Below are 20,718 nucleotides of genomic sequence, written 5' to 3'. Positions count from 1 at the left end.
CCAAGTTTAGCAAAAGTTTGGGCGAAGAGTTCAGCTTTAGAGATAGATGAGATAGGAGTGGTGCCATCAGGTTGAAATAAAGGAAGGAAAGATGAAGAAGTAAAGTTATTGGAGATGCTTTTTGGCTAGGTGCAGAAATCACAAGGGGAGTTAGATTTTGAAAGATTTTGATACTTTTTATTAATGAAGGAGTTTTTGGCTAGTTGGAGAACAGATTTGGCGTGATTCCTGGGAGAAATATTAAGAGCATGAGATTCAGGTGATGGAAGGCTCAAGTACCTTTTGTGGGACACCTCTATCATGTATAACATGAGAACAGGCTGTGTTAAACCAAGGTTTAAAAGGTTTAGAGCAAGAGAAAGAGTGAGGAATGTATGCCTCAATGCCAGACACTATCACCTCTGTTATGCGCTCAGTACACAGAAATGGGTCTCTGATATGGAAGCAGTAGTCATTCCATGGAAAATGAGCATAATATCTCCTCAGGTCCCCCCCAGTTAGCAGTAGCAAAATGCCAGAGGCATCTCTGCTTTGGGGATCCTGACCAGGAATTGGAGCAATAGGACAAGATACAGATATGAGGTTGTGATTGGAATAGCCCAACGGAGAAGATAGAGTGACAGCATAAGCAGAAGGATTAGAGGTGAGGGAAAGGTCAAGAATGTTGGACATATCTCCAAGACAGTCAGGCAGAATTGCTTTGATTTGAATCCAAGTGATTTCAATTGATTTAAACCAAAGTAAAAAAATAATGATTTAAATAAAAATTAAATATGCTGTATTAAAAATTATTCATTGGAGGTAAAATATATAATGATTTGAATTATATATATATATATATATATATATATATATATATATATATATATATATATATATATATATATATATATATATATATATATATATATATATATATATATATATATATATATATATATATACACACACACACACACACACACACACACACACACACACACACACACACACACACACACACACACACACACACACACACACACACACACACACACACAAGGAAAAAGGAAGAACATGTGAAGTAGTTACACAGGAAAAGTATAAAGTCTACTTGACCTTTACTGAGTGTACTGATCCTGTACTGGTCCTGTAGCAAGTCAGGCACCAGTTGATCATTGCTATCTCTTACAAGAAAAATATTCAAAAGCATAAAAAAAAGTAAGGTATTTTTGTTAATAATAACAGTAAATGTAATTATGAAGATTAATGAGCTTAATTATTTTTTAATGCAAAGCAAGTTAGTGTAACTATTAGCCCTACTTATGATTTTTATGTGAAAAACTCATGTTGGGTAATGTATATTAAACTATGATTTCATTTAACATTGGCCAAGTTTAATACAAGAAAATGGCCTCATAAGATTGAAACAAATAATCAGTGCAAACAAACAAGCATTAATGCACAAAGATCATTTAAATAGAAAAAAAATATTTAAAGTTTAAAAAACAAGAAAATCATGATTTTTTTTTTCCAACCCTGCAGTCAGGAATATGAGTCGTGTGTTGCTCCAATTGGTTTAGGTCGTGGAGGATACCAAAGTTAAAGGCTAGTTCACCCGGATGGTCAGTGAAGGTAGAGGAAAGCCAAAGATGGTGGTGAACATTCAAGTCTCAAAGAATGGAGATCTCCACAAAAGGGAAGAGAATCAAGTTGTGCTCCACTTTGGAAGTCAAGTATGTAGTCAAAGAATTTCTTATTGTCAGAAAAATTAGGTGAGAGGTATACAGCACAGATAAATTTTCTTTGAGAGTAACTCTGTAGTTGTAGCCAGATGGCGGAAAATTTGAATATTCAAGAGCGTGGGCATGAGAGCAAGTTAAGTCGTTGCACACACAGACGTAACATCCAGCTTCGGATTGAAAATGAGGATAGAGGAAGTAGGAGGGAACAGAGAAAGGGCTACTGTCTGTTGCCTCAGACACCTGTGTTTTGGTGAGGAAAAGAAGATACGGTTTAGAAGAGGAGAGGTGGTGTTCTACAGATTGAAAATTAGATCTAAGGCTGAAGATTTTGCAGAAGTTAATGAACAAAAAAGTTGAGGAGGGGTTTCAAGACACTTAGGGCCAGTACCAGAATAGCAGCCCAACTTGGGAACATTTGTGGTCCCCTCCCCAGACAGGGACTCCGAGGCTGGTGTAGGAGTCACCATACTAATTTGGGATTTTGAGTGAAGGGTGTGTGTGTATTTAGGTGCATGTAGTTTTGTGTGAAGGAAGAGATTAGTCTTTAGAGGGCAGGCTGTGACTGTCCCCTTGTCTTATGAGATACAAATGTAAGCATTCAGTGAGGTCACAACTGAGTTATTGGTAAGTTCACAGCACCCTCTGATCCACTGCTTCAGACCTCATTGGGAGTAATTATCATTTGGGCAGGTATCTACTGCCACCTCTACTTTTCTGCCTTGATATCATCACTATACTGTGAAAAACAAGCACATTTTTATTAATTAGTAGCTACTGTGAATTTTTACTAACAAATGTAGCAAGGTGCCTTTGAATGTCTCTTAATACCTTCTTTACCACTGGTTGAAAATGTGTATGTGCAACAACATGAAAAAGTTTCTCCAATGCACTACCATGAGCAGTGTGACAACTAGTGACATCACTTGACGTGTGGTTTCTGTGGAAGAAACAAAGGCTTCTAATATGCTGTGTGGTTGGGTGGCACACATACTCAGCATAAATCTCACGACTTGTTCATATTCTTATCCCATTCCCAATGTCTTATTTCATGATAGTGCAATGATATCATGATGATTAGTGAATATATCTTATATAATTTGATTTTGATGTACATAATGATGTATATGTTGTGATCTATAAAATAAGAATAATATGGGAGGGAGTGTCTTCCGCCTAACTCTTATGATGGTGGACTTTTGTGGATTATTTTTTATATTGATGTCACCTGCTGGAGTTTTATAAGGTGATAATGACCTAGAAATGTTTGATGATAAGGGCTACTTTTATGATCTGAGAGTGATGAGGAACATATGGTGGAGAACGATAGTGAAGTGAGTTTTAGTGATGACATGAATAAGGAGGAGGAAGAGGAGGAGTTATGTAGTTTGCCCAGGTCACCATTTTCTCTTGCTTGGGGGGCAGCAGGCTGTTTACCTTGCTAGCTGACCCTTTTTCTGAACAGAGACCTGCTGCCATCTCTCCCTTAGACGAGCAGTAGCACAATCAGTCTTCTTTTATCTGAATATAGAAAAAAACTTCAGTTGTATTTTGTGTGTTGCAGATTTACTAAATCCATTCGCTATATAACTAATTATTTTTATGTCACTTTCATACATTACAAATGCATCTCATAGTCTATATCTATGTATACATGCAATATATATATATATATATATATATATATATATATATATATATATATATATATATATATATATATATATATATATATATATATATATATATATATATATATATATATATATATATATATATATATATATATATATATACACACACTGATATAGAATGCATGTTATATGCAGTATAATGATAAAGTGATGATGCCTGATGCAACACGGCAGCTCATTGGAAGCAGCGGTGCAGCAGAGTTGAATTTTAAACATGTGTGGAGCATCAGTAACAAAAGGGCTAAAGGCCATGATGAAAATATGATATCAATGATAACACAAACATAGTCACAGCAAGAGAGAGAGAGAGAGAGAGAGAGAGAGAGACGTCTCACTTTAACCTGGGTTATATGCCTGGAAAATTTGAGTCTTGTGTTTGGCAGAAGCCTCAAGCCTGTCACTACTCATTAGTATCACATCACCCATAAGACAAGGTGCTCTCTCTCTCTCTCTCTCTCTCTCTCTCTCTCTCTCTCTCTCTCTCTCTCTCTCTCTCTCTCTCTCTCTCTCTCTCTCTCTCTCTCTCTCTCTCTCATGCTATTAAGTATCAAGTAAGTAAGCATTACATTGTTTATGGAATGTATGATACTTTTTTTTTTTTACTGAAAAATTATGATGATGAGTTACAAGCAAAACGACTTACAAGCCGCCTTCTGGAACGTATCTCCCTCATAACTCGAACACCCTCTGTATGTGGGCAATAGGAAATGTGTACAATTGATTGTCAAGCACACCTGTATTAAATTGACAACATTACTAGGCAGCAGAGGAAATGCGGGTTGATGTAGACAGTGTGTATGTGTGTGTGTGTGTGTAGTGAGCTATGCTATGCATGAGATTTGAATTGGTGGTAACCTGTAAAAAATTCAGTCCACCTACGTTTCCCTTCTGGTGCAGTCTGCAAATTATCAAATCCATGAACATTGAACCTGTGAATATTTACACACACACACACACACTCACACACACACACACACACACACATACTATTGAAATCTGGAATGATTTGAAGGAAGAGGTGGTTGTAGCAAACAGTGCATACATGTTTAAAGGGAAACTGGATAAATATGGATATGGAGACAGGACAAAATGAGCTTTGGCTGCCCTGTACAATATAATTAGGTAAATACACACACACACACACACACACACACACACACACACACACACACACACACACACACACACACACACACACACACACACACACACACAAATATAATCCATGTCAAGAGAATTCTCATATTTGACATGTTTTGTAGGTAATAAATTTTTGCTGCAAGATGTTTTATAAAATTTGGGTATGATTAACTTGAGTATCTGTTCAATGTTTAACACATTTCTTATTACAGTTGACTCCTTCAAACAGTGCTTTTGAGTATCACATAAACCCATGCCTTTTCAGGCCTCGATTGAAGAACGTGGACCGTAGCACAGCACAACATAATGCTGTCACTGTTAATAATGTGACAGTCATCATCACAGAGTTTCAACCTAAACATCGATCTTCATCCACAACATCCTCCTCCAAGACCACCACCTCCTCAGGCAACACCTCATCAGCCACCAATGGGGATGCTCAAGTCATGTCATCCTCAGAGGCTGGCTCTATCTCAGATGCCTCTACAGATACCACTCGTAATGGTGACATGACTACTGAATCCAGAAGCTCTTAGGTCCAGCTCACAAAGTCATCAGCAGCTCTCATACCCATCTCTAAACATCACCCTCTCAACCTTCAGAGACAAATGGTGAGAGGCAAACCACAGTTGAACGATTGTGATTGTGTCGCCACCACATGCCCTTCTGGCTTACAAACACTTACCAAGGTGGTGCATGTGTGTGAGACAGTGCAAAAGTAAGAAACATTGCCATTTTTCACAAATTTTTTTGTGCAAGAGGTTGAGCTACCTCCTCACATATGTGACTTGGAAGAGATATAGGACTCTTATCCATGGCTCTAGTACTGCCAATTTGTATGTACAGTTTGGTTAACCTCAAAGGTATTATTTAGCTTATGTGTGGCACAGCAGATAGCCATATATATGTTCACTATCTTAGGATTTGTACTACTGGGTTTGTAAAGGACTGCCTTTATCCCATTGTTCTTGCCTTTGTAAAGATTTTTAGCTAGAGTGGATACCTTTAATGAGGCACAGACATCTGCAGTTGAGAATGAAAAGTACTGTGCTGCCTCAAGCTTGGATTTGCAGTGTAGTGAGACTGAGGCTGTGGCTTCATGTGCCACATCCAATCACTGTAACCATCATCATTATTGAAAGTACTTTGTTTTAAATTGAGACCACTTCAAGAAGTAATTGTTATGATAATGTACAAATATATCACGTTGCCTTGTTAGCAAAAATTTTTGAAAATTCAATGTTGATGCAGAGGTACCTGCTCTTGGCACCAGAGTAATGCCACTGCCACCTTTGTGTCCCCTTTTTGGCACTACAGTCAAGAATTTGCCAAGGGATGTTTCTTGTTGAGGTTAGGGATTAGGGCTGTAAGTCCTTGATGTAAATTTGTATTGAACTGATGTAATGTTTGTGTGTGTGTGTGTGTGTGTGTGTGTGTGTGTGTGTGTGTGTGTGTGTGTGTGTGTGTGTGTGTCTGCGTGCATGCACACTCGCGTGTGTGCGTTTGTGCAGGTATGTGTATGGATGCGTGTGCACATGTGTGTGTGTGTGTCTCACTCTGTCTTTCTGTATGTGTGTACTGTATGTATGTTTGTGGTTTGAGAATGAAAATGTACAAGTATTTTGCTGTAATTCTTGTAGGTTAGGTAACAATTACATTTTTCTTTGATTATGACAATTATTTATTATTAGGACTTTTATATTTGATGATGAAATCCCTTTTTGCTTTCAATAAAACTGTTTATTTATGATACACCAGCAATGCATGTACTTGGCTATGCAACACATTGTTTTTTACTGCTGATAGATGGCTTCTTAGCCAGCAACATGTCTTCATGTTTACCACTAAGAGCCAACAGATTTTGATAGTGAGACAATGCATGGGCTGTATATGGTTAATTTCTAATAGATAATTATGGCATCCCAAGCAAATCCTACCACTTGTGTTCATGCTGTAGTTGCTATTTCTTTCAAGTTCAAGCCACAGAATAACACTGGAATGAATACATTTTGTACATTACTGTATTAACTTTGCAAAAATATGCCTAGAATTAAATATCACTACAAGTGGTGACTTCCACTTCCACATATTTTTTCCTGCTCCCTAGAGATGATGGTTATGCAGGACCCTCTTCACTTTTTACCACTCTGCCATCACCACACTGCTATAACAAACAGTTCGCAATATTAAGACACTAATTTTTCACATTAATACACTAGCAACAAGTAGGATATGAGTGCCATCTCTGATACAGTGGAACCTCAATTTTCAAACTTAATTTATTCCTGAATGCCATTCGAAATCTGAAGTGTTCGAAAACCAAAACTTTTTCCCCAAAGGAATCATTGTAAAATAGATTAATCTGTTCTCAGACACCAATCCACCATGTCTTAGTGGGTAATGACTGATGCTCCCACTGCTAAGATGGCCACTCCACAACATCTCCAGCTCAGAATTTTTTTTTTTTATCTAGAAAGGATGTATTGAATGAACTTAGTGACACAGAACTCATCAGAAGATATTGTTTAGACCATGTAGACATTTTCTTTGTCACCAGTCAAGTGAAGGAAACCATACAGAGTGACATGGAGAGGAGCAACCCATTCACTGCTAAAATAAAGGTGATCATAACACTTAGATATCTTGCTGCTGAGAAAAGCTACTTGGAAAATGTAGCTGTGCACTAGTGATGGCACTGTGGGTCATAGAGAGAGCCACAGGAGGCTCAGGATTACTCCTGAGCACTGAATCTTGTTTGTTCACATCGAGGAACCTCTACAATGGGATCACATTTAACATATTTCAAAGATTGAATTACCATCTTACCCTCTGTGTGTCTCCAGGTATATTAAAATGAAGGAAATGTAGAAACTATAAATCAGCAATGAATGGCAGCTTTTGCTACATCTTGTAGTATTTGAAATCAAGCAACTTTGTTTGAAAACGGAATTATGGTACGGCAACCAAAGCAATTATGAGCAAAAATTTTTGTTTGAAAACCAAGTTGTTCAGAAAGGAAGATGTTCTGTAACCGAGGTTCCACTGTATATTGTTTTTGTTTAGATTATGTACAAAATAATTTCCTGTTTTGAAGTGTTTGTTCATTGGGCCAAGTATTTGCAAAGCTGGTTGTATGTCAATGGCTAACAGTTAAACCAAACTGTTATCTCTCGTTGAAGGACTTATCATTAATATTGTCTGTTATTTGCCTTCTTTTTTTTGTTTTCCTGACTTGATCCCACAACTTTCATATATAATTATTTTCTCCACTTTATTTTTGAATATGTATGTAACATACACCTAGCACATATGCATATTCAGGATACACCCCACAAGATTACCTTCCTTCTTTCTTTTACACTATAGTTTATTGTGAAATACCAAATATTCTTGCCACAACTCTAGCATTTTCATAAGGCTGTGTTTGAGTTTCTTAAATGGGGCCATACAATTATTATTATTATTATTATTATTATTATTATTATTATTATTATTATTATTATTATTATTATTTAATTTATATTTATATTTATTTTATTCACTTATTTTATTTGTTTATTTATTTTATTTATTTATTTATTTATTTACTTTTTGTGTATGTGTGTAGAGAATGTTTCATGCTAATGATACAATTATTATACCAACCAACACTACATAGTCATATAGAAACTATTTTCTTTGAAACAATTCTTTTATGAAAATTATGTATAAAACTGTATTTGTTGATTGCTTGCATGTGATAGACAGAATATTCACATGTCTGGGGTTCATACATCCAATATTCTGAAATGAATGTCACAAGCAAAAAAAGAAATGGAAAATATACTTAGCCAAGGAATTGAAGATATTAAAACAAAAATGCAGGAAAAGTCTGAATGTATGTTTGAATTGCCAGTGCATCATACATTAGTGAGAAATACACATTTCAAGTGATTCTACATGTATTTTGTGGGAGGTATCTTGTATTCATGGAAATATTCGACAGCTCAGCTTATAATTTTATGCCATATCTGTCTTGTAGATTAATTGAAAGGTTACTTACAGTTTGAATATTCATGACGATATGTGATCAGTAACGTTATACAAAAATTCATTTATACCTAATACCAGTCAAGACATTTATGCATCAGTTGGCATAAACATAGTGATGGTAGCTCACATCAACCTCCTGCAGCTTTCTTCACTTGCTGAATCACTCCTTGGCTGAATCCACAGCACCATCACATAAGTGTTAAATTTTAGGTACTGTGGTTTACCAGTACCAGTCTTATGTGTTTACAAAATTACCTTTATTTACACATATCATCCACATAATGAGGCTTTACACTTGGGATGGTGAAAATTGAAAAATTCTACCACATTGCAGTACATGTAATTTATGTTGGTAAATTGATATACAGTATGTAATGTATGTTATATGAATTACAGATACCAGAAGGTCTGATGGAGCATTCAATAGTTGGGAACTTCTTGATGGAGATGATGATGCTGTCATTATTATTTTTTTTTATTTATTTATTTTTTTTCTTTATTTATTTATTTACCTATTTGTAAGAGGGATACTGGCCTAGGGGGGGAAAAAAAATCTACTGAGATGCCAGTCCCTAAAGAAAAAAGGCCAATGGATTTTCTAGAACTGGAAGATGTGTCTTGAAACATCTTTCTTGAAAGAGTTCAAGTCATAGGAAGAGGTAAATACAGAAGCAGGCAGAAAGTTCCACAGTTTATGAGAATAAGGGATGAAAGATTGAAAATACTGCTTAACTCTTGCATTAAAGAGGTGGACACAATAGGGTTGAAAGAAAACAAAGTCCTCTGCAGCAAGGTGGCAGGAGGGGAGGCACGCAGTTGGCAAGATCTTAAGAACAGTTAGTGTGAAAATAGTAGTAGAAGATAGCAAGAGATGCAACATTGCGGTGAAGAGAGAGAGGCTGAAGACAGCCAGTTATAGACGAGTTGATAAAAAAAAAAAAAATGCTTTTGATTCTACCCTGTTTAGAAGAACAGTGTGAGTGAAACCTCCCATATATATATATATATATATATATATATATATATATATATATATATATATATATATATATATATATATATATATATATATATATATATATATGAAGTGTACTTCATACATAAACAGACAAGACTCTTTTGTACATAGGTAGCAGCTGGAGGGGTTAGAAAAAATGGCAGAGATGTCTCAGAATGCTTAACCTCATAGAAACTGTTTTTAGCAGGAAAGAGGATGTGATGTTTCTAGTTTAGATTATTATGGTGTAGAAGACGGACAGTAGAGTATCACTGAAAAAGAGTTTGTCGAGTTGATATATAGAGGAATTGAGTTTTTGAGACACTGAACAAAACTAAAGCTATCTTCTGTCTACTGTGATTCATTTTAGATCACTGGTTGCATGGCCCATGTTCTATTTACGATCTTGATCTAGATTTAACCTAATCTGAGTGATTCAGATCGTGATCTGGTTGATCTACATCTGGCGGTAGGTTGTATCAGAGGACATTTGCTGAAGCTGCTGGTGGCGGCCTATCAGCAGCTGAGCAGCCTCTACTGGGGAGTTGTTTATGGGAAATACACCACAAGAAAATGGTTGACAGGTGTGAGAAGCAAACTGAATAGTAATGAAACTTACAGAATGCTACTGTAGTCATAGAGTGTGTAATAGATACCAGAGACGAGGGAAGTATAACAAGCCACACCAAGCCTTGTTTTTATGGCTTTTTGGTTATAATTATGTGGCCATTGCCACCTCTAATAATGACTACATGATGAGACAAAGGAAGGTAACACTTGTCCAGGTGTAAATAATACATCTTTACTTTTGAGAAGTGGCAATAATGGTGCCAATAGTGTCAGTATGTGGTCCAGGCCAACCTCACCTTATATGCAAATATTTTCTCATTTTGCTATTCTATGCTACACCAGAGCAAGTACTTTCTGCATGCTACATGTGAAGAGATCTTTGTATAAAACTTATACAATGCTCATGGCCAGGTGCAGAATTCAATCACGTTACCATACTTTTCTCCTTTAAGGAGGATCAGCCTGGGTAGGCAGGGAACTGAGATTCAGGGATGGCCTTCATGGGCCAACTGCTTCATGAAATGTAATGTATACCCCTCACTGACACTCCTTGGTGCATAGTGATGAGCCTCAAAAGTCTATTTCTGGTGACAGCTGGGCAGCAACTTTGTTGTGTTTTTATGGTTTTGATCAGTACTGGATTCAGTCATTTGTTTTTTCCCCTAAACAAATTCAGATTAGATTCAGATCCAGATCAATGATCTAGAGCTGATCATTGCTATAAATAGGAGATACCTTAAAAAAGTTTTCTCTGCCCAATTAGAAATTTTAGAAAGATCTAGTCAGGTATTCTGCAGCTTTCATGTGTGAGTTGTTTAATTCCATAAGGGTTAGATGCTTTACAAAACATGTAGAAAAATGCAGTGGTATCATCAGTGTAGAAGTGGATAGGACAAGTCTGCCTTTAAAAGATCATTGATGATCTGGAATGGCCAGGATGAGTGGATGACAGGATATAACTCAAGAGCTGTTAATAGATCTGGGAGAAGAACAGTGACTCTACCCACAGCAGCAATAGAACGGTCAGAAAGGAAACTTGAGACGAAGTTCTAGAGAGAAGGATAGAAGCTGTAAGAGTAGTTTGGAAATAAAAGCTTTATGACAGACTATCAAATACTTTTGAAATATCTAGGGTAATAAAAGAAGTTGACCAAGACTTAGTAAGGAAGGCCAGAAGACCAGTAGTGTGACCATGAGGCAGAACACACACTGGCAATCGGATATAAGGTGCCCTAGAATATAAAGGAATGGAGACAACTCTACACATTATCAAATGCAAGTTAAGTCCAGAGCAGTGATGAATGGCCAGTGTTGTTTGGGCAGATTCAACTGCCACTATGATCAGTGAGAGGTAACACTCAAAACTGTAGTGGACAGCAGACTGGCTGATTCCTCTATTACACAAGTAATAGAAGAATCAGCCAGGGGCAGCAACTATCTTCCTTTCAAATAAATAAATTGAAGAAGAAATTAATCATTAAAGATCTACAGGCCAACTAGATGTCTACCTTTATTTCATGGAAATTAAATCACTGAATACAGGAAGTTTAAAAAATTTCTCAGTCTTATTGTTATTATGACTATGCCTCATACTGTACCAGTGACTCATCACTGCTACACACTTGTTCTGAACTATATCCATATGTAATCTTCATTTTAATTTAGGACTGGAAACAAAAAGGTAGGACAATATATACTTGATAATTATTTTTCAAGCTACAGTGTTTGCGAACTTATGTAGGCAGTCATATAACTGATCTGTAACAACAACTCTGTGTACTTACATGTCCACACTGTCCTTAAGTATCATTACATTTAAACTGGTGTGTTCTACCAATGTTTATAAACATCACAGGGTAACCTTGGTTAGTTTGCCATCGATGTTTATAAATGTCATGGAATCACTTGAATGTGCTGTTGCAGATATTTTATGCTTTAGAACTACATGGAGTCTTGTCCTCATTCCTTTCTTCCTATATCCCTACCAGCCCTCCAACCTGTCACAAACCCCCAGTTCACTAGTAGCAATTAGCAAATAACCTTGTGTCATATCAAAGATACCTGACAAGTTTACTGAAGGATGAGAGTGGACAAATGTTTCTCTCTCTCTCTCTCTCTCTCTCTCTCTCTCTCTCTCTCTCTCTCTCTCTCTCTCTCTCTCTCTCTCTCTCTCTCTCTCTCTCTCTCCAGAACAGTCTGATAACTGTCAAGCCCAGGAGCATGTTTCAACAATTGCTCTCCAAAAACTCTTGGGGAAGGTTAAAAGTCTATAGACCTGACACCAAAGATTGAACTTGTTAATCTCTGAAGGGCTTTTTAACCAAACAATATCAAGGCAAGAAAGGTTTATGTTTACTCCCATTACTTTTTTTTTTACTATGTATATTCATTTTCAGGGAAAAAAATGGAAAGAGGGCTGGTGCAGGAATTATGCTAAGACTAAAATCACTTGACAATGAATGAAACGCAAGCACATTTCTAAAAGAACTCAACCTTTGAATTCCTGGATCTTGTTTGCTCAGAATTTTTTTTTTTTTTTTTTATTCCTGGATGAAGTTCATGAAAGTGGAAAAGCCTGTCACAATATATGTTTACATCTACTGGATTTCACACATCAAACTTTTATGCTCAGAATAGTTGGCAACACTGCACCACAGCACAAGTTAAAGGCATTATGGTATAACCAATGAAGTAATAATTAGATTGCATCTTGCTCTGAGGATATGATCTTGATATTACAGGTGACTCAGGATTATTCCAGAGCCAAGCCTTTGTATCAGCAACTCCTGTAGGGAAAAGGAAAACAGCAAACGGAAAACAAACATTATCTTTCACACCTCTAGCACCCCACATTTCTTCCAGGAAATCTTTAACAGCCTCAAAATCAAACATTCATTCATCTCTCTACACAGTCACAGCAACAACCATCCATTTCCTTCCTGTCTTCTCCACTATGACATACCACAATTCCCTCAGCACTACTTGCATCATTTCATCCCTATCTCTGGCATACTTCACATATTCCAGCATCACATGCTCCACTGTCTCATCCTCTCCCTTGTCACACATCTAGCACATACTGATGCAGGACTTGGACCATCTGTAATTCCTTGCATTCACGTCCATACGCTGTGCACCTGTGCACTCACTTAGAAGAGTGGTATGAGGCTTCCCTCATACCACTTTTCATACATTGGGCCCTCTTTCTTGCTATACTGTTCCAAAGTACTCTTTTGTTCCATCTCTTTCTCCATTCACTCAAACCCACATGTTTTACTACTGTATATCTCACTTTTCCACTTTCTTACATCCTAGTCCTAGAATAAATGGTGCAACACCCTACTCATATTCATTACTGTCTTGGAGATATGCCTAACATTCTTGACCTTTTCCTATCCTCCAATCCTTCTGCTTATGCTGTTACCCTATTGGGCTCCTCCAATCACAGTCTCATATCTGTATCTTGTCCTATAGCCCCAGTCCCACCCCAGGATCCCCCAAAGTGGAGGTACCTCGGACATTTCGCCTCTGAGGAGGTGTTTTGCTGATTTTCCTTGGAATGACTACTGCTTCTGTGTCAGAGACCCGTCTGTGTGCTGAGTGCATAACAGAAGAGATAGTGTCTGGCATGTAGGTGTACATTCCTCTCTTTTTCTCAACCTAAACCTTGGTTTAACACAACCTGTTCTCATACCATACATGGGCCCACAAAAGGTACTTGAGCCTTCCATCACCAGAATCTCATGTGCTTTATATTTCTGCCCGTAATCATGCCAAGTCTGTCCTCCAACTAGCCAAAAACTCCTTCATCAATAGAGAGTGTCAAAATCTTTTAAGATGTATCTACCCTCATGACTTCTGGCACCTAGCCAAAAACATCTCCAATAACTTTGCTTCTTCATCTTTCCTTCCTTCCTTTATTTCAATCAGATGGCACCACTGCCATCTCATCTTTTTCTAAAGCTGAACTCCTCTCTCAAACCTTTGTTAAAAGCTCTACCTTGGATGATTCAGGCTTGTTCCTCCCTCTCCTTTTTCCTCTGACTACTTCATGCTACCTTTTAAAATCCTTTGCAATGATGTTTTCCATGTCTTGCTGGCCTAAACCCTCAGAAGGCTTGTGGACCTGATAGGGTTCCTCCTATTGCTCTCTGAAACTGTGTCTCCATGCCTAGTCAAACTCTTTCAACTCTGTCTCTCCTTCTTGCAGGAAGTTTGCCTACATTCAGCCAGTTCCTAAAAAGGGTGACCATTTCTAATCCCTCAAACTACCATCCTATTGCTTTAATTTCCTGCCTATCCAAAGTTTTAGAATCTATCATTAGCAGGAAGATTCTCAAACATCTTATCACTTCAAAACTTTCTATCTGATTGCCAGTATAGATTCCATCAAGGCCACTCTACTGGTGATCTGACTTTCTTCACTGAGTCTTGGTCATCCTCTTTTAGAGATTTTGGTGAAACTTTTGCTGTTGGCTTAGATATATCAAATGTTTTTGATAGTCTGGCTTAAAGCTTTGATTTCCAAACCACCCTCCTACGGCTTCTATCCTTCTCTCTGTAATTTCATCCCAAGTTTCCTTTCTGACCGTTCTATTGCTGCTGTGGTAGACGGTCACTGTTCTTCTCCTAAATCTATTAACAGTGGTGTTCCTCAGGGTTCTGTCCTGTCACCCACTCTCTTCCTATTATTCATTAATGATCTTCTAAACCAAACTTCTTGTCCTATCTACTCCTACGCTGATGATGCCACTCTGCACTTTTCCATGTTTTCGTAGACGTTCAGTCCTTCAGGAAGTAAACATTTCATGCAGGGAAGCCGCAGAATGCCTGATTTCTGATCCTTCTAAAATTTCTGAGGGGCAGAGCAAACTTAGTATTGTTCAATGCCTCAAAAACTCAATTCCTCCATCTATCAACTCTACATAACCTTCCCTCTTCCCTCTTCTTCAATGACACTCAACTGTCCCCCTCTCTATACTGAACATCCTCAGTCTGTCCTTTACTTATAATCTAAACTGAAAACTTCACATCCCATCTCTGCCTAAAACATCTTTTATGAAGTTAGGCATTCTGAGTCACCTCTGCCAGTTTTCTCACCCTCCCAGCTGCTAACTCTGTTCAGGGGCCTTATCCATCCATGTATGGAGTTTGCTTCACATGTCTGGGAGGTTTCCACTCATACTGCTCTTCTAGACAAGGTGGAATCAAAAGCTTTTCATCTGATCAGCTCCTCTCCTGTAACTGATTGTCTTCAGCCTTTTTTTCATCACTGCAGTGTTGGATCCCTTGCTATATTCTACTACTATTTTTATGCTAAGTGTTCTTCTGATCTTGCAAACAGCATGCTTCTCCTCCTCCCATGGCCTTGCTTCTTTCTGTAAGAGTTAACCAATATTCTCCATCATTCATCCTTTTCTCTGGTAAACTCTGAAACTCCCTGCCTGCTTCTGTATTTCTACCTTCCTACAACTTGGACTCTTTTAAGATCTACATTTCCTTATTGCAGGAAGTTTACATATGTTCAGCCTGTTCCTAAAAAGGCTGACTGCTCTAATCTCTCCCACTACTGTCTTGTTGTTTTAATTTCCTGTCCCTCTCTAAGTTTCTTTCTTAGTCTATCTTCAAAAGGAAGATTCTTTAGCATCTATCACTTTACAATCACTATCTGATTGCCAATATGGTTCTATCATGGCTGCTCTACTGGTGATATGGCTTTCTTTGCTGAGTCTTGGTCATCCTGTAGTGCCATTTTCTCCTTCAGTTTGTTCTGGTGTTAATAAGTGGTAACCTGAATTAATGAATTAAGAATATATATATATATATATATATATATATATATATATATATATATATATATATATATATATATATATATATATATATATATATATATATATATATATACACTTGACACACTTAACCCCAAAGGAATATGAAATAATGGGTAGCAATTGTAGCATTGCCCCATTATTTAATTATTTGTGGCCGCGAGTGGTTTCTATGAAGACACCAAAAGAAATGTTAAATTAGTACATGGAGGCTCTAAGACAAAACAGTGACCTTAGCTTTAGCACTACATTTATCATTGCTTATTACCTGCTTTTCGAGACTCGGGCTCCTTGCCACAGAGTAGGAGATAGAAACATTCCCTTTACTGTACAACACCTGACAATTGTGTTTCCTTAACATCAACCTAACATTCACCAATTCCTCAAAAAATCTCCACATCCATTGAACGGAAAACACAGACATGAATACATCATTATGGGTGCGTGAAGAAACCAGCAACTAGCTCGTTCACACTCACCCAGTGGCGCCACCAATCAGAGGATTCAGCGGTCAATGAAATGCCCCCAGCCAGCGCTAATTACCACTCGTTCACCTCTCACACACCTCTCCTCTCCCTGCAGTCTTCCATCTGAATGGAGTAAAGGAGGAAGCCTTGATTCACCAGCTCTGGCAGACAGCTCTCCACCCAACAACACCTAGTCTATAAGCTATCCACCCTACGTGAAGGCTCCTCTTAAAGTTTGGGCTTCTTTCTAGAGTGCCCTTCATCACTACCAGTCCTGCCAGCTATGCTTCTCCAGCTCCTGGGTGTTATCCGTGGTGTGTGTGTGGCCGCTGACGCTACCAGTCCTGCTAACTATGCTTCCCCAGCTCCTGCTTGTTATCCGGGGAGTGTGTGTGCTGCTGCCAAGGGTATTCTACCCACCAGGCTGCTGTATTGAGAGTGATGGGATCACACACCTTTCTGATGAGAGAGATTGAGTTGTTTGGTGTTTCCATTCCCCATTTTACTAATCTTTGGATAACATAATTTGGATGATGTCTTTTTTGTTTTTATCTTTCTTTATCAAGTTGGGTACGAGTAATTGTGGTGCCACCGCGATCCTGTCGTATCTGGCGACCTCGTCAGGATGTAAGTCGTCAATTATTTTTCTTTCTTAAGATTGGAGATATTTTCATACTCGCTACAGTACTTCCTTGCTGCCTGAGGCCCAGGAATGAAGTTAGTGGTTTGAGATGTCTTTTCTGTCCCCTTTTCTGTTTGTTCTTTTTTTTTGCATGTATTTGGAGATTTTGCTGTTATTGATTGGTGTGATTTTGGGTGTATGGTTGTTTGTACATACCTTTGGATTGTTTTCCACGTGTTCCTAACACCATGACTTCTTCGAGACCCTAAAGGCTCGGGCTGAGGCACTTGGACTAGAAGGCCGAGACATTGGCCATTGGATCTTCAGCAGCAGATGTTTGAATGAGACGAGCGTCGACTTGAGAGTGAAATCCAGCAGGTAGAGAGAGAAGCTGCAGAAAAGTAAGTTGAGAGGAAAAAAAAGGAGATAAAACTTGCTGAGCCTCAAGTCTTGTTACCAAGTGAGCCTGTTACCAGACCAAGTTTACCAGTCTACAGAGATGAAGAGGGCGTTGCTACTTATCTAGTAAGATTTGAGCAAGCAACAGAGTTGCTTAATTTGGATAAAGACATCTACGCAGTCAGACTATCTTAGGTTGCCTTTTGACTGGCAAAGCAACTGAGTTGTATATCATCTTTCCATCCTCTGCAACCAAGGATTTTGACGTTGAAACAGGCATTGTTGACTGGCTTCACCAAGACACCAGATGGATATAGAGTTGACTTCTGATCAGCAAAGATCAGATATATATGGATACCACTATAAATAATTTTACCTGCGTCACTACCAGGGGGGGGGGGGTTAGAACTACCATCAGGTCGTGACTCGGCTGTCAAGGATGTTAGATTTTTGGCTTGAATCATATCTGTGGCTACCTCTTTTGATAATTTAAGAGAATTTATTATTTTTGAACAATTTTTGTCCTCATTCACACCTGAAATCCGTCTCTTCATCAAGGAACGAAGGTCATCAAGGCTGAAGGAAGCAGTGCAACTCACAGACGACTGGTCTTACGCCCACAACTCCCATCCCAAGTTTTCCTCTTCCAACAGTCCCAGGAAAACTTCCGTTCATCGTGGACCTCAGCTGAAGAGTAAATCTTCAGTAAAACGTACTACTACTTCAGTGAAGCCCTACCACTGTGGAGAAGAGGGACACATTAGGCCACCCCGTCCCCTAGAATCCCTGAGCTAGGACCCAATTTCTCCTGCATCACAATATAAGGTTGGATTCTGTTTAGAGGATCATAGACAGTGGCGCACCCAGAAATTTGAAAAGAGGGGCGGGGGCCATTATATATATATATATATATATATATATATATATATATATATATATATATATATATATATATATATATATATATATATATATATATATATATATATATGGATACCACTATAAATAATTTTACCTGCGTCACTACCAGGGGGGGGGGCATAATAGCAGCCCTCCTGAAGCCTATAGACGCTACTGGTTGAAAAAAAAATAAAAATAAATAAATAGATAAAACTTTGCAAAAATGGGGGGAGGGGACATGGCCACATGCCCTCTCTTCCTCGGTACGCCGCTGATCATAATCTCTAACTACACCGTGTTGGAAACCATTAATGGGTCATGGTCTTCTTTTATAATCAGAGACACTGGGTGCTCAGATGTTGTAGTCTAAGAGGAAGCTCTTACTAATATTGACCCATCCCTCTGTCGCAAGGTCAAAGTAGCTGATTACTTGGGGTGCGTCAGTGAGTTCCCTGTTGTGCAGTGTTACCTAAGATGCCATTTTGTACTGGCTAGACAGATGTAATAAGAGCCCCAATTAAGTTTGCTGATGTCCTAGTTGGCAGTATTCCTGGAATTGTTATAGATCCATGTAATCCTGATCCTCTCCAGAATGACAACTGCCATTCTACAGCTAATTCTACACCTGACCAGACTACTCACTTGTCTCTGTTTACTGACGTTTGCATACCATCAGATCAGATTCCTTCTTTGTCCTTGTCTGATGTTAAGGATGGTACCAGAGCTTCACAGGAGTCTTCTTTCCCTCCACATAAGCACAATTCCTTCAATCAATGTACTTCTCTTGTCCACGTCACCCATAAAACTTCCAAAGTCTGTGCTGTGGAAACCCAAACAGCTCATCAGAAACAGATCCATTCTTTAGTTTTACCCAAGGTCTAGCCTCTCTGTGACCCCTCACAGTTTCGCTGATTTCAAGTCTCCTGCCCATTGTTGGATAATGTAAGAGATAAGGCTGCCTCCAGTGAAGTATAAGAAGTCTAGCAATGGATCTACCCACCAATTACTCCACAAGGAAGGTCTCCTTTACAGGAAGTGTCTCACCTTGTCATTCTTAAGAAGTGGTGGTTTGGAGTCGAGTCTGTCAGTTATCTGGGATTTATTTTGTTGCTGGACTGTCTACAGCCCCAAGCTGAAAAGATAGCCACCATTCCTTCCATGACTCCTCCCACCACCGAGAAAGTGCTATGAAGCTTCTTTGAAATAATTTCCTTTTACAAAGTTTTCATTTCCCAGACTTCAGAGCTCACTGGCCACCTCTCTGACTTGCTGAAGAAGCCTGTACATGAACTGCTTCAGTGGACCGAAGATCTGCTCTCTTGGTTCAACCAACTGAAGAAAGCCCTCTCTTCTGGACTCATTCTGTCCTCCAGATCCAACTCAGACATTCATCCTGCGAACTGTTGCCTCCAGCCATGGACTTGGTGTTGCACTTCTACAATATCATGAGGATCGTCTGCGTCCAATTGCCTATGCCAGCTGGAAGCTTCTGGATCGAGAGCAGTGGTACTCTACAATCGAGAGGGAATGCCGAGCCATCGTGTTCAGTGTAAATAAGTTTGATTTCTACCACCGAGGTAAAGAATTCATCCTTGAAGTTGACCATAAGCCTCTGATCTACTTTGAACGATTTAGAGGCCAAAATGATAGGGTGTTGCGATGGGCTTTGAGTCTTCATTGATGCAAATTCAGGATTGTTCATGTTGCCGAGTCTGATAACACTAAAGTAGACCTTAGTTGGCTAGAGTTCTGAATGCACTTAATCCTAATTGACCTTTGCCTGTGGGCCTTCGGTAAATGTCGTTCTTCATCTGCTATGCAGCAGATACTTTGGCTGGGGGACATGTGAGGAAACCAGCAACTACCTTGTTCACACCCATCCAGTGGTGCCACCAACCAGTGAGGCTTCGCCAGCCGGTGCTAGTTACTGCTCGTTCACCCCTCCCCCACCACTGCTTTCCCTGCCATCTTCCCTCGATTCACCAGCTTCAACTATCGTGTCCGAGATGTTGCACAGTGCCTCAAGCTGCTGGATATGAATATTCAAATAAATTTTCTTAATGTACCTAGTGAATAATATTAATACATAAAACAAATCCGACATGTTGCCAGCAAAATAACAATCACTACACAATCTTAGTTTTCTTTCCCTCTGACAGTAATTGCAAATTTTCTATCTTCAATCAATATTCAAGACTTACCATAATCTTCATACACAAAATACACAACATAGTTTCAATAATCAACAACTCTTTGTTCTTCATATAGGAAAACATGCATAGTATCTGCGCTACGATGATTTACGTAATTAGCACTCAATAAGGAAACACACATGAAGTTGCTCT

General features: G+C 38.6%; 1 protein-coding gene and 1 long non-coding RNA gene across 8 annotated transcripts in view; both read left to right on the top strand.

Moving 5' to 3' along the window:
* LOC135103722 (RING1 and YY1-binding protein A-like) overlaps positions 1-8,431 on the top strand; it is an 82,473-nt gene extending 74,042 nt beyond the window's left edge. For all 7 annotated transcript variants that reach the window (XM_064010354.1, XM_064010357.1, XM_064010355.1 and 4 more), the window contains one exon: positions 4,821-8,431. In XM_064010354.1, coding sequence (XP_063866424.1) covers positions 4,821-5,091 — 271 coding nt within the window. In that variant the 3' untranslated portion in view covers positions 5,092-8,431. The remainder of the gene's footprint in view (positions 1-4,820) is intronic.
* Positions 8,432-16,140: 7,709 nt separating this feature from the next.
* On the top strand, positions 16,141-19,940 carry LOC135103721 (uncharacterized). Its single transcript, XR_010270183.1, has 2 exons — positions 16,141-18,298; positions 19,610-19,940. It is a non-coding gene; the product is annotated as an uncharacterized LOC135103721 (long non-coding RNA).
* The last annotated feature ends 778 nt before the right edge of the window (positions 19,941-20,718 follow it).

The sequence above is a fragment of the Scylla paramamosain genome, chromosome 9 (genome assembly GCF_035594125.1).
Source record: "Scylla paramamosain isolate STU-SP2022 chromosome 9, ASM3559412v1, whole genome shotgun sequence".
In the NCBI taxonomy this organism is placed as follows: Eukaryota; Metazoa; Arthropoda; class Malacostraca; order Decapoda; family Portunidae; genus Scylla; species Scylla paramamosain.
Note: the sequence above shows the minus strand (reverse complement) of the source record. Positions and strands in the feature narration are given on the sequence as shown.